Source organism: Perca flavescens, chromosome 2, assembly GCF_004354835.1.
Source record: "Perca flavescens isolate YP-PL-M2 chromosome 2, PFLA_1.0, whole genome shotgun sequence".
Lineage (NCBI taxonomy): Eukaryota > Metazoa > Chordata > Actinopteri > Perciformes > Percidae > Perca > Perca flavescens.
The window spans coordinates 23102490-23116193 of record NC_041332.1 but is presented as its reverse complement, the minus strand read 5'-3'; the positions used below and the strand labels follow the sequence as shown (position 1 = coordinate 23116193).

The following is a 13704-nucleotide window of genomic DNA, read 5'->3' as shown; positions in this document are numbered from 1 at the left end:
TATAAAGGGAAACAAGACAAACAACAATAATCAGCAATACTAACTTGGGTCAGTGTACTGTCTGTGTTAAATTCTCCACTTCAAAAATAAAAAGCAAACACGTTAGAGAAAAAACAGAACACACATGTAACTGTGGGATACAGGAAACAAACTTGCTTTTTAAAAAAAAAAGTGCTGACAGCAGCATAATACACCTCCATGAGGTTCAGCCATCTATGCAAATCAAGTGGCAGTTCTTTTTTTATAAACCCTAAATTAATCTTCAAACACCCATTTTTTCACCGATTTTGATGAGACTAAAAGTTGTTCGAAATTTTAACTTGACAGTGAAGGCCAAGCCTGGTTAAAGTTGCACTCGGGAAATCACATCCTCCATGCTCATTTAAAAAACATTAATCATGCTAAATCAGATACCTGAATGACAACTCTCCTTCGCACTATTCTGGTGGTCAAAAATTCATCATCTGAACTTTCTGACATTGATCCGAGCTCTGCGGTGATCTCCTGACCAAGCAACACAAATCTATTAGGATTAAGTAAATGACAATATAGGAATGCTAGTCTGCAGCAAAGCAAGCAATAAGCAGAGTGATATGGTGCACCTTCTGTTGATTTTGAGAATTTTACAATTCATTTTGATATCTTACATGGGAAAGTACAACATGGCAGTCTGTTACTTGGAAAAAAACATTTGCAAAACCATGCTTACACTTAATTAAAGCATTAATGTGCTTATTGCTGATGAAAAAACACATGACTTATATTATTACTGTGAGTGATAAAGCCGGTTACAGGCAGCACAATGGCATGCTGAGTTAGGAGTGGTTAAATCTAAAATCAAAATAAAATAGGGGTTATGAGGATTTTTTTCAAACCATCCATGTCACCAGAGGGTTAGCAGTTATTCCTTTCTGAAGCAAATATAGTATTTGGTTAAGCTCAGCTCCGGGAAAAAAGCTTGCAGGTCGGGGTGGTTTACCAAATCTCATCTTACCCTTGTCAGAGATTGGTCAGTATCATCAAATGCCCCAACGTCACAGACAGGAGGCGGTTGTGAAGACTCACACATGGTGAATTCTTCATCCGATGCTTCTGAATAGTGTAATAATTCTTCATTTTCTTCTTGTACATTATAAAGAGGCTCATGGACAAAAGGAGCATCCTCATAATCTTCACTTCCAGAGGACAACAGGACTCTTCGATTCCCCCTTTCTAGCACTCTAGGATGGCTAAAATGATCCTGGGGCTGATCTCCGTTTGACCTGGTACTTGTCTCAGGTTCATCAGGCTCAGTCTCTGAGAAATCTGATGCAGCCTGTATGCAGTCAAAGTAAGGCTCTGGGTCAGAGTATTCAAACGTTGGGCTGTCTACACCACTATGCACAACTTCTTTGTATTCTGGAGGCATGCGGGTATAGATGGTTGTGGTAGAAGAGATCTCTGAATACCCAGGTGGGATGGTGTACTCCTCAACAGAGGTTGATGAAGTCACCTCTGCTTTGGGTTTGACTGGAGTGGGCTGAGAAGCAAAACCCTCAGAGTCTACTGAAATAAGAGATTCTTCTGAATTCCGTCCACTGGTCCTTGGCCTATCCTCATCTGAGGATGTCTCAAAGTTTCCTGGGGAGGGGTATGGCATCAGTTCATCAAAGCTAAAATGTCTTGCAGATGTAACTGTCTCCGGAGTCAAATCAGAAAGAGAAGAGACATCTTCACTCTGAATGGCTTCCACAAAAGTTGCCTCCCATAAATGTAGAGGTTGATCTTGGATACTTTGTGTTGATATTTCTTCTGTAGCTGATGTAGCTGATTCAAGTTCTTCTTGACTTTTAAGAAAGTCAGTTGTATAATCTTGCTCACGAAGATTAGCCACATGTTCCTCAGGTATCTTAGACGGACTCCTTGCAGCTACTTTGGGGGAGGACACTAAAGAAAATGAGCTGAACTGGAATATATCGATAGGAAGACCTGAGTTCAGTGGTTCCATCACTTCACAAAATCTCTGAGAAGATTCTGGAGTTGAATCAGTAGGGGATACAGGACTATCTTTACGACAACCAAGGCTCGATGGTACACTTGTCTCAGAGGTTTTTGTTAAATCAGGAGTGTCTGAGATTAGTTCAGGTTCATCTTGAATGGATGTCTGGAAATGTGTATGCTCTGTGACTGCTACATCAGTGTGGTTAGTATCTTCTGCAAGCTGTACAATAGATAACACACCGACTCTCAGGGTATCAATATCTTCTGTATGGCATTGGTCTTCAGGTGAAATGTCTTCAAACTTAATTTGTTCAACTTCAGGGCTTTCATCATTGAATTCTGACAAAATAGGGTCAAGTGTCTCTGGGCTAAATGCAAGTTTCATCTCCTCCAGATCTGACAGCAGCTGTTCAAGCTGAGGGGACCCAGACTCTGGTTGTGTTGGAATGGACTCTAAGGACATGAACATTTGGTCATCTGGACTTTCTTGAGCTATTTGACAGAGTGAGTCTGTGGTCGCTGAGCTTGGTTTAGCTAAGCCAGAATTTTCACTTTGCTTCGGGAATGACAGCTTTTCATATTTTTCCTGTGGTGAGCTACTTTGATTGGTCAGTCTGATTTTAGATTGTGTTTTACTTAGGTCAAAGGTACCTGGAAGTGGTAATTCTAGTTTTTCAGTGGAAAGTGTGATTGAATCATGTGCCAAGGAGTGTGTCTCATTTGGAAAGACCTGGCCCTGTCCTAAATGACCACTTATTTGTTTTGAAGATTCTGAAAGATTTGTCCTGGAAGATGCTGTTGATACCTGCAAGAAATGATACAATGGAGTGGGGAAAAATATATAAATATGATGTGATTTCTTTTGCTGATGAAAGAAATAGTCAAATGAAGCATGCATTTGTCAGTGACAGACTCTGGTTTATACATAAAAGCCATGTCTCAAATGAGGAAATTCACTTACACCCACTTGCGTTTAGGTCACTGCAGTAGTATCGTATGTTAATAACATTTATCTTATAGACCACATACAATTTTACGCATTACATACATGTAATGACTAATATGCTGCAAAATTAAGATATGTTTTTAAAATAGTCTTGATAATATCAATGCTTGGAGATATTACATTGAGAACATCACTCACAACCCAATATCATTTTACACTAATAAAAACAGGGCAGAAGTGAACTTGAGTGAAAATCAGGATTTGGAGTAACGTGAAGATGGACATGCATCATTTTACACTCATTGAAGTAAGTTTTCGCTGCCATGTCATAATATAGGGCTGGAAGCACTGGCCTTCTGATGACAATGTTAAATCCACCAGTTTACAGTATTTGTCAGTCAAATGCTACTATTGTCCGTTCCACTGCAGGTCTACTCCATCTCCCAAATAATTCTGTTATTACAGTAATGACAACAGCCAACAGACCGCTTCATTAACATAACTAAACATTTTGAAAAGTATATTACATTATTATAAAAGAGTTGTTGTCTCCCCTACCTAGACATTTTAGATGACAGAATGTGGAAGAAGGGCAGTAGCGGAAGGCAATGTCTAGTTATTGGCATGCAATTATGTTCTCACATTTAATTTTTCAACTGAAGTTAATTCTAAATTCAGTTTCTTTGGATATGGCTGTCACTAGGGCACCCATTAGGGGTGCTAATGGAGTGGTATGCTGCAGTGATCTGTCTTAATGTTTGTTATTTAAACAGTGATATTATGTGCATAACATACAGTACATGCATCTAGCTGTGGCAAGTACATTGGTTGGTTTAGATTTTTATGAAGATCTAAATAGAGCTATCCAACTGATTGCAACTACAATAGATTGTAAACTTAGAAAAAATAGAGAAATGTCTGGCACCTAAAATATAATTAAGCTTAAATCAGTCAGGTCCGGCAGTTAAAAGGAATCACAAAGTCCATTGGTTAGCTCTTTACCTATGTAACATATGAGACTGTTCATACCAGGACAAAAACTCATGTCACCAAGTAAGGGTCACTCTGTAATTTTCATTAGTTATGCTTCACTGAAAGATCTTTTTTTCTGTTTTAATGCAAACATGCCACAGCAAGACAGTGAAGCCTCTGGGCATTATTAGTAAAAGCTTGAGGCAAGAGTTCTACATTCACACTTGATGCAACATGTATTGCCATATTTATTAATCTTGAAAGCAACACTGCATTCATTGCTGAGCAAGAGCTTGTGCTGTCTTACCAACACCAAGGAACTTTTGCCCTCGTCCTCGCTCAAGGATTTTCTTTTCATGTTCTTGGAAAACGAATCTTGGGCTTGTGTCATCTTTAATTGTGATTCAGGGTTTGACCATTTATTTGTGGCCAAGTGATCTTCCTTTCACCAATTTTCTGTCTTTGCTTGAGTTTGTACATGGAAAGCCTCTTCCAGCCAGACAGCATGATGACATTCAAAATGTTGTTCTACAGATGGCATGTGACTCAACTCAGTGCAAAACTGGCTAATCCTGTGTGATCGAACATGATCTAGTTAGGGTTTTTTCTGTCCAGGGAGGAGGGTTGACAAAAAAGACTGGTCATTTGTGTTTGAGGAGGAAGCTATGGGTCCTCAACTGTTCCAGTTGGTGGAATCAGCATTTCAGGATTTGAATCTGTTACTGTAAGATCAAGTACCGTTGAGTGGGATACTGAGTAATACTGTAATGGTTCCTGTAATGGAGTCTGGCATTATGCTTTAAAAATAACAAGATTTGGCTGGAATATGTGGCTGTGAAACAGCATGTAACAAATGCATGTAATAACAAGGTTGACAGTCCAACTGAGGAATTTGTTTGTCACGAGATAGGACAAACAATTATGGAGAAGGGGGGCTCTGGTCAGTAAAGAATGGTTTCTCCCTCTCTTACTCACCCATGTACCTATGCACTTATAGTGTTTATCGTTTTCTGTTTAATATTTCACATTGTACTTTATGTAATTTCTATGTAATTTCTAAACTGTATGTATTTCTAATGTTTTTATTATCTAGCCCTCCTTCCCTTTCCCTAAGTGGCTATGCCACTTGTCAGGCCACCATTGTAAATACGAACCTGTTCTTAATGGATTGCCAGTAAAAATAAAGGTGAAATAAAAAACATAAAAAAAGAATAAGCAGGTTGAACGATTAAATGATTATCTGGATGTAATATGTCTGGTGAGCCTATACTCTGAAAGAGCCTATACTCTGAAAGTGAAAGACTCTCATTAAATTAACTTTCTACTGCATGCTGGCAAGGACCTGTTTCAGACCTGTGCAATGTCAGAATAGCTTTAACATGCTGGTGAAACAGAATCAGTGACCACAGCCCTTAAAGACAACAACTAATCAGCTCTTTTGTCATCTGATGTGCTAAGAAAACTAAGAAAAAAAACAACTTTCAAGTTTTTTTGTGGTGTACCACAGACCATGCAAGACTATTTTTCTAGGTGTACAACTGACCATGCAAAACTATTTTTCTAGGTGTACCACTGACCATGCAACACTATTTTTCTAAGTGTACCACTGACCACGCAACACTATTTTTCTAGGGTAGATTTAAAGAATCTTATTGCACAACAAGAACATTTTCCCTTATAGAGTGGATCATACAAATGTGACATTAAGTTGTTAACAAAAGGCTTGTGTTGTACACTGCATTGATGAGTATATATTGTGGAGTCTGATGATATGGATTCCGTAGGGACTAGTTTGAGTTTAGTCACTTTTTTCTGACCCTCATTGACTGAAGAAAAGGTTTCAGAAGATAATGGTTTGATTTCAGAAAAAAAGTAGTTGATGGAAGATGTATTTCCATCACTCAAAAAATGTGGTCGTTTTTCAAATCCAACGCTTTGCACAGCATCTGCATATGTGAGAGGTATTGCAAGAGAAAGCAGATGACATGGAGGTGCACTTATGCTGGTCAGTTTAGCATCAACAGGTGGATCTGGCAAATCTGGTCTGGTGTCCCCAAACAATTCCTTGAGACAAAAATCTGAATACTCAACATCTGACAGTGTTGAAAGAGGTGATACTGGTCTACTTTCAGAATACTGTAAATAATAGTTACAATGTTGACACTTCATTTGGCCAAATGTCATGTAAGGAAACAAAGAATGCTGCTCAACTGATGCCACAGATTCTGGGGAGGATGCTCTAAAGTCTGCTAACCATTCGTGCATAAGAGAAAAGTCCAAATCGGAAGACACGGATTCCAGCGACAACGCCCTGCTGCTAAATAACTTATCAAGTTCAAAGTCTGATAAAACTGACTGAAGGGACTCTGGTCTCGTCTCGTCAAACAGTATCTCCAGACACAAATCAGTATCTTCCCAGTCTGAAAAAGCTGATTGTGGTGTAAATGACCTGTGTCTTGACAATTCAACATCATGACTGATATAGGGAGCTCTGAACTGAGGAACAGGTGAGTCAGGAGAGAGGGGCCTATGTTCACTTTGAGATGCCACTGACTCTGGGGAGGATGTTCTAAAGGTTGCTAACCATTCCTGCAGAAGAGAAAAGTCAAAATTGGAAGACACAGATTCCGGGGACAACGCCCTGCTGCTAAATAACTTATCAAGTACAAAGTCTGATGAAACTGACTGCGGGGACTCTGGTCTAGTCTCGTCAAACAGTGTCTCCAGACACAAATCAGTACCTTCCCAGTCTGAAAAAGCTGATTGTGGTGTAAATGACCTGTGTCTTGACAATTCAACATCATTACAGATATAGGGAGCTCTGAATTGAGGAACAGTTGAGTCAGGAGAGGGGACACCATGTTCTCTATCAGATGCCACTGACTCTGGAGAATGTGGTCTGGTGACCCAGTCTTCTATGACGGAGTGAGTGCACTCCTTGTTTGACGACACTGACGGAGTCCAAATAGGTATAAACTTAAAGGGTTCGCACACCAACGAAGTATCTGCTTGTCTTTCATGTGTTATGCCCCGCACAACATCTGCATATGTAAGAGGTCTTGCAGTAAACAATGGTTGGGATGCAGTTACAGTTATGCTTGTGTGTTTAGCATCAACCCGTAAAGTAAGGGAATCTGGCGAATCTGGTCTGGTGTCCCCAAACAAATCCTCGAGACAAAAATCTGAATACTCAACATCTGACAGTGTTGAAAGAGGTGATACTGGTCTACTTTCAGAGTACTGTAAATAATAGTTACAATGTTGACACTTCATTTGGCAAAATGTCATGTGAGGAGACAAAGAATGCTGCTCAACTGATGCCATAGATTCTGGGGAAGATGCTGTAAAGTCTGCTAACCATTCCTGCATAAGAGAAAAGTCCAAATCGGAAGACACGGATTCCGGCGACAACGCCCTGCTGCTAAATAACTTATGAAGTTTAAAGTCTGATAAAACTGACTGAGGGGACTCTGGTCTGGTCTCGTCAAACAGTATCTCCAGAGACAAATCAGTACCTTCCCAGTCTGAAAAAGCAGATTGTGGTGTAAATGACCTGTGTCTTGACAATTCAACATCATGACTGTTATAGGGAGCTCTGAACTGAGGAACAGGTGAGTCAGGAGAGAGGGGCCTATGTTCACTTTGAGATGCCACTGACTCTGGGGAGGATGTTCTAAAGTTTGCTAACCATTCCTTTAGAAGAGAAAAGTCAAAATTGGAAGATACAGATTCCGGGGACAACGCCCTGCTGCTAAAAAACTTATCAAGTACAAAGTCTGATGAAACTGACTGCGGGGACTCTGGTCTAGTCTCGTCAAACAGTGTATCCAGACACAAATCAGTACCTTCCCAGTCTGAAAAAGCTGATTGTGGTGTAAATGACCTGTGTCTTGACAATTCAACATCATGACTGATATAGGGAGCTCTGAATTGAGGAACAGTTGAGTCAGGAGAGGGGACCCTATGTACTCTCTCAGATGCCACTGACTCTGGAGAATGTGGTCTGGTGACCCAGTCTTCCATGAAGGAGTGAGTGCACTCCTTGCTTGACGACACTGACGGAGTCCAAATAGGTATAAACTTAAATGGTTCGCACACCAAGGAAGTATCTGCTTGTCTTTCATGTGTTATGCCCCGCACAACATCTGCATACGTAAGAGGTCTTGCAGGGAACAATGGTTGGGATGCAGTTACAGGTACGCTTGTGTGTTTAGCATCAACCCGTAAAGTAAGTGAATCTGGCGAATCTGGTCTGGTGTCCCCAAACAATTCCTCGAGACAAAAATCTGAATACTCAACATCTGACAGTGTTGAAAGAGGTGATACTGGTCTACTTTCAGAGTACTGTAAATAATAGTTACAATGTTGACACTTCATTTGGCCAAATGTCATATGAGGAGACAAAGAATGCTGCTCAACTGATGCCACAGATTCTGGGGAAGATGCTCTAAAATCTGCTAACCATTCCTGCATAAGAGAAAAGTCAAAATCAGAAGACACGGATTCAGGGGACAACGCCCTGCTCCTAAATAACTTATCAAGTTCAAAGTCTGATAAAACTGACTGAGGGGACTCTGGTCTGGTCTCGTCAAACAGTATCTCCAGACACAAATCAGTAGCTTCCCAGTCTGAAAAAGCTGATTGTGGTGTAAATGACCTGTGTCTTGACAATTCAACATCATGACTGTTATAGGGAGCTCTGAACTGAGGAACAGGTGAGTCAGGAGAGAGGGGCCTATGTTCACTTTGAGATGCCACTGACTCTGGGGAGGATGTTCTAAAGTTTGCTAACCATTCCTGCAGAAGAGAAAAGTCAAAATTGGAAGATACAGATTCGGGGGACAACGCCCTGCTGCTAAAAAACTTATCAAGTACAAAGTCTGATGAAACTGACTGCGGGGACTCTGGTCTAGTCTCGTCAAACAGTGTCTCCAGACACAAATCAGTACCTTCCCAGTCTGAAAAAGCTGATTGTGGTGTAAATGACCTGTGTCTTGACAATTCAACATCATGACAGATATAGGGAGCTCTGATTTGAGGAACAGTCGAGTCAGGAGAGGGGACCCTATGTTCTCTATCAGATGCCACTGAGTCTGGAGAATGTGGTCTGGTGACCCAGTCTTCTATGACGGAGTGAGTGCACTCCTTGTTTGACGACACTGACGGAGTCCAAATAGGTATAAACTTAAAGGGTTCGCACACCAACGAAGTATCTGCTTGTCTTTCATGTGTTATGCCCCGCACAACATCTGCATATGTAAGAGGTCTTGCAGTAAACAATGGTTGGGATGCAGTTACAGTTATGCTTGTGTGTTTAGTATCAACCCGTAAAGTAAGGGAATCTGGCGAATCTGGTCTGGTGTCCCCAAACAAATCCTCGAGACAAAAATCTGAATACTCAACATCTGACAGTGTTGAAAGAGGTGATACTGGTCTACTTTCAGAGTACTGTAAATAATAGTTACAATGTTGACACTTCATTTGGCCAAATGTCATGTGAGGAGACAAAGAATGCTGCTCAACTGATGCCATAGATTCTGGGGAAGATGCTCTAAAGTCTGCTAACCATTCCTGCATAAGAGAAAAGTCCAAATCGGAAGACACGGATTCCGGCGACAACGCCCTGCTGCTAAATAACTTATGAAGTTTAAAGTCTGATAAAACTGACTGAGGGGACTCTGGTCTGGTCTCGTCAAACAGTATCTCCAGAGACAAATCAGTACCTTCCCAGTCTGAAAAAGCTGATTGTGGTGTAAATGACCTGTGTCTTGACAATTCAACATCATGACTGTTATAGGGAGCTCTGAACTGAGGAACAGGTGAGTCAGGACAGAGGGGCCTATGTTCACTTTGAGATGCCACTGACTCCGGGGAGGATGTTCTAAAGTTTGCTAACGATTCCTGCAGAAGAGAAAAGTCCAAATCGGAAGACACGGATTCCGGCGACAACGCCCTGCTGCTAAATAACTTATGAAGTTCAAAGTCTGATAAAACTGACTGAGGGGACTCTGGTCTGGTCTCGTCAAACAGTATCTCCAGACACAAATCAGTACCTTCCCAGTCTGAAAAAGCTGATTGTGGTGTAAATGACCTGTGTCTTGACAATTCAACATCATGTATGATATAGGGAGCTCTGAACTGAGGAACAGGTGAGTCAGGAGAGAGGGGCCTATGTTCACTTTGAGATGCCACTGACTCTGGAGAGGATGTTCTAAAGTTTGCTAACCATTCCTTTAGAAGAGAAAAGTCAAAATTGGAAGATACAGATTCGGGGGACAACGCCCTGCTGCTAAAAAACTTATCAAGTACAAAGTCTGATGAAACTGACTGCGGGGACTCTGGTCTAGTCTCGTGAAACAGTGTCTCCAGACACAAATCAGTACCTTCCCAGTCTGAAAAAGCTGATTGTGGTGTAAATGACCTGTGTCTTGACAATTCAACATCATGACAGATATAGGGAGCTCTGATTTGAGGAACAGTCGAGTCAGGAGAGGGGACCCTATGTTCTCTATCAGATGCCACTGACTCTGGAGAATGTGGTCTGGTGACCCAGTCTTCTATGACGGAGTGAGTGCACTCCTTGCTTGACGACACTGACGGAGTCAAAATAGGTATAAACTTAAATGGTTCGCACACCAAGGAAGTATCTGCTTGTCTTTCATGTGTTATGCCCCGCACAACATCTGCATACGTAAGAGGTCTTGCAGGGAACAATGGTTGGGATGCAGTTACAGGTACGCTTGTGTGTTTAGCATCAACCCGTAAAGTAAGTGAATCTGGGGAATCTGGTCTGGTGTCCCCAAACAATTCCTCGAGACAAAAATCTGAATACTCAACATCTGACAGTGTTGAAAGAGGTGATACTGGTCTACTTTCAGAGTACTGTAAATAATAGTTACAATGTTGACACTTCATTTGGCCAAATGTCATATGAGGAGACAAAGAATGCTGCTCAACTGATGCCACAGATTCTGGGGAAGATGCTCTAAAATCTGCTAACCATTCCTGCATAAGAGAAAAGTCAAAATCGGAAGACACGGATTCCGGGGACAACGCCCTGCTCCTAAATAACTTATCAAGTTCAAAGTCTGATAAAACTGACTGAGGGGACTCTGGTCTGGTCTCGTCAAACAGTATCTCCAGACACAAATCAGTACCTTCCCAGTCTGAAAAAGCTGATTGTGGTGTAAATGACCTGTGTCTTGACAATTCAACATCATGACTGTTATAGGGAGCTTTGAACTGAGGAACAGGTGAGTCAGGAGAGAGGGGCCTATGTTCACTTTGAGATGCCACTGACTCTGGGGAGGATGTTCTAAAGTTTGCTAACCATTCCTGCAGAAGAGAAAAGTCAAAATTGGAAGATACAGATTCGGGGGAACACGCCCTGCTGCTAAAAAACTTATCAAGTACAAAGTCTGATGAAACTGACTGCGGGGACTCTGGTCTAGTCTCGTCAAACAGTGTCTCCAGACACAAATCAGTACCTTCCCAGTCTGAAAAAGCTGATTGTGGTGTAAATGACCTGTGTCTTGACAATTCAACATCATGACAGATATAGGGAGCTCTGATTTGAGGAACAGTCGAGTCAGGAGAGGGGACCCTATGTTCTCTATCAGATGCCACTGACTCTGGAGAATGTGGTCTGGTGACCCAGTCTTCTATGACGGAGTGAGTGCACTCCTTGTTTGACGACACTGACGGAGTCCAAATAGGTATAAACTTAAATGGTTTGCACACCAACGAAGTATCTGCTTGTCTTTCATGTGTTATGCCCCGCACAACATCTGCATATGTAAGAGGTCTTGCAGTAAACAATGGTTGGGATGCAGTTACAGTTATGCTTGTGTGTTTAGCATCAACCCGTAAAGTAAGGGAATCTGGCGAATCTGGTCTGGTGTCCCCAAACAAATCCTCGAGACAAAAATCTGAATACTCAACATCTGACAGTGTTGATAGAGGTGATACTGGTCTACTTTCAGAGTACTGTAAATAATAGTTACAATGTTGACACTTCATTTGGCCAAATGTCATGTGAGGAGACAAAGAATGCTGCTCAACTGATGCCATAGATTCTGGGGAAGATGCTCTAAAGTCTGCTAACCATTCCTGCATAAGAGAAAAATCCAAATCGGAAGACACGGATTCCGGCGACAACGCCCTGCTGCTAAATAACTTATGAAGTTCAAAGTCTGATAAAACTGACTGAGGGGACTCTGGTCTGGTCTCGTCAAACAGTGTCTCCAGACACAAATCAGTACCTTCCCAGTCTGAAAAAGCTGATTGTGGTGTAAATGACCTGTGTCTTGACAATTCAACATCATGACTGTTATAGGGAGCTCTGAACTGAGGAACAGGTGAGTCAGGAGAGAGGGGCCTATGTTCACTTTGAGATGCCACTGACTCTGGGGAGGATGTTCTAAAGTTTGCTAACCATTCCTGCAGAAGAGAAAAGTCAAAATTGGAAGATACAGATTCGGGGACAACGCCCTGCTGCTAAAAAAAAAACTATCAAGTACAAAGTCTGATGAAACTGACTGCGGGGACTCTGGTCTAGTCTCGTCAAACAGTGTCTCCAGACACAAATCAGTACCTTCCCAGTCTGAAAAAGCTGATTGTGGTGTAAATGACCTGTGTCTTGACAATTCAACATCATGACTGATATAGGGAGCTCTGAATTGAGGAACAGTTGAGTCAGGAGAGGGGACCCTATGTTCTCTATCAGATGCCACTGACTCTGGAGAATGTGGTCTGGTGACCCAGTCTTCTATGAAGGAGTGAGTGCACTCCTTGTCTGATGACACTGACGGAGTCCAAATAGGTATAAACTTAAATGGTTCGCACACCAACAAAGTATCTGCTTGTCTTTCATGTGTTATGCCCCGCACAACATCTGCATACGTAAGAGGTCTTGCAGGGAACAATGGTTGGGATGCAGTTACAGTTATGCTTGTGTGTTTAGCATCAACCCGTAAAGTAAGTGAATCTGGCGAATCTGGTCTGGTGTCCCCAAACAATTCCTCGAGACAAAAATCTGAATACTCAACATCTGACAGTGTTGAAAGAGGTGATACTGGTCTACTTTCAGAGTACTGTAAATAATAGTTACAATGTTGACACTTCATTTGGCCAAATGTCATGTGAGGAGACAAAGAATGCTGCTCAACTGATGCCACAGATTCTGGGGAAGATGCTCTAAAATCTGCTAACCATTCCTGCATAAGAGAAAAGTCAAAATCGGAAGACACGGATTCCGGGGACAACGCCCTGCTCCTAAATAACTTATCAAGTTCAAAGTCTGATAAAACTGACTGAGGGGACTCTGGTCTGGTCTCGTCAAACAGTATCTCCAGACACAAATCAGTACCTTCCCAGTCTGAAAAAGCTGATTGTGGTGTAAATGACCTGTGTCTTGACAATTCAACATCATGACTGTTATAGGGAGCTCTGAACTGAGGAACAGGTGAGTCAGGAGAGAGGGGCCTATGTTCCCTTTGAGATGCCACTGACTCTGGGGAGGATGTTCTAAAGTTTGCTAACCATTCCTGCAGAAGAGAAAAGTCAAAATTGGAAGACACGGATTCCGGGGACAACGCCCTGCTCCTAAATAACTTATCAAGTACAAAGTCTGATGAAACTGACTGCGGGGACTCTGGTCTAGTCTCGTCAAACAGTGTCTCCAGACACAAATCAGTATCTTCCCAGTCTGAAAAAGCTGATTGTGGTGTAAATGACCTGTGTCTTGACAATTCAACATCATGACTGATATAGGGAGCTCTGAATTGAGGAACAGTTGAGTCAGGAGA

At 41.8% G+C, this 13704-nt stretch overlaps 1 protein-coding gene across 1 annotated transcript in view; it reads right to left on the bottom strand.

The window, feature by feature from the left end:
- Positions 1-13704, bottom strand: part of ank2a (ankyrin 2a, neuronal) — a 61530-nt gene that overhangs the window by 3865 nt on the left and 43961 nt on the right. Inside the window, 2 exon segments of the mRNA XM_028589181.1 lie at positions 415-504; positions 995-2785. Coding sequence (XP_028444982.1) covers positions 415-504; positions 995-2785 — 1881 coding nt within the window.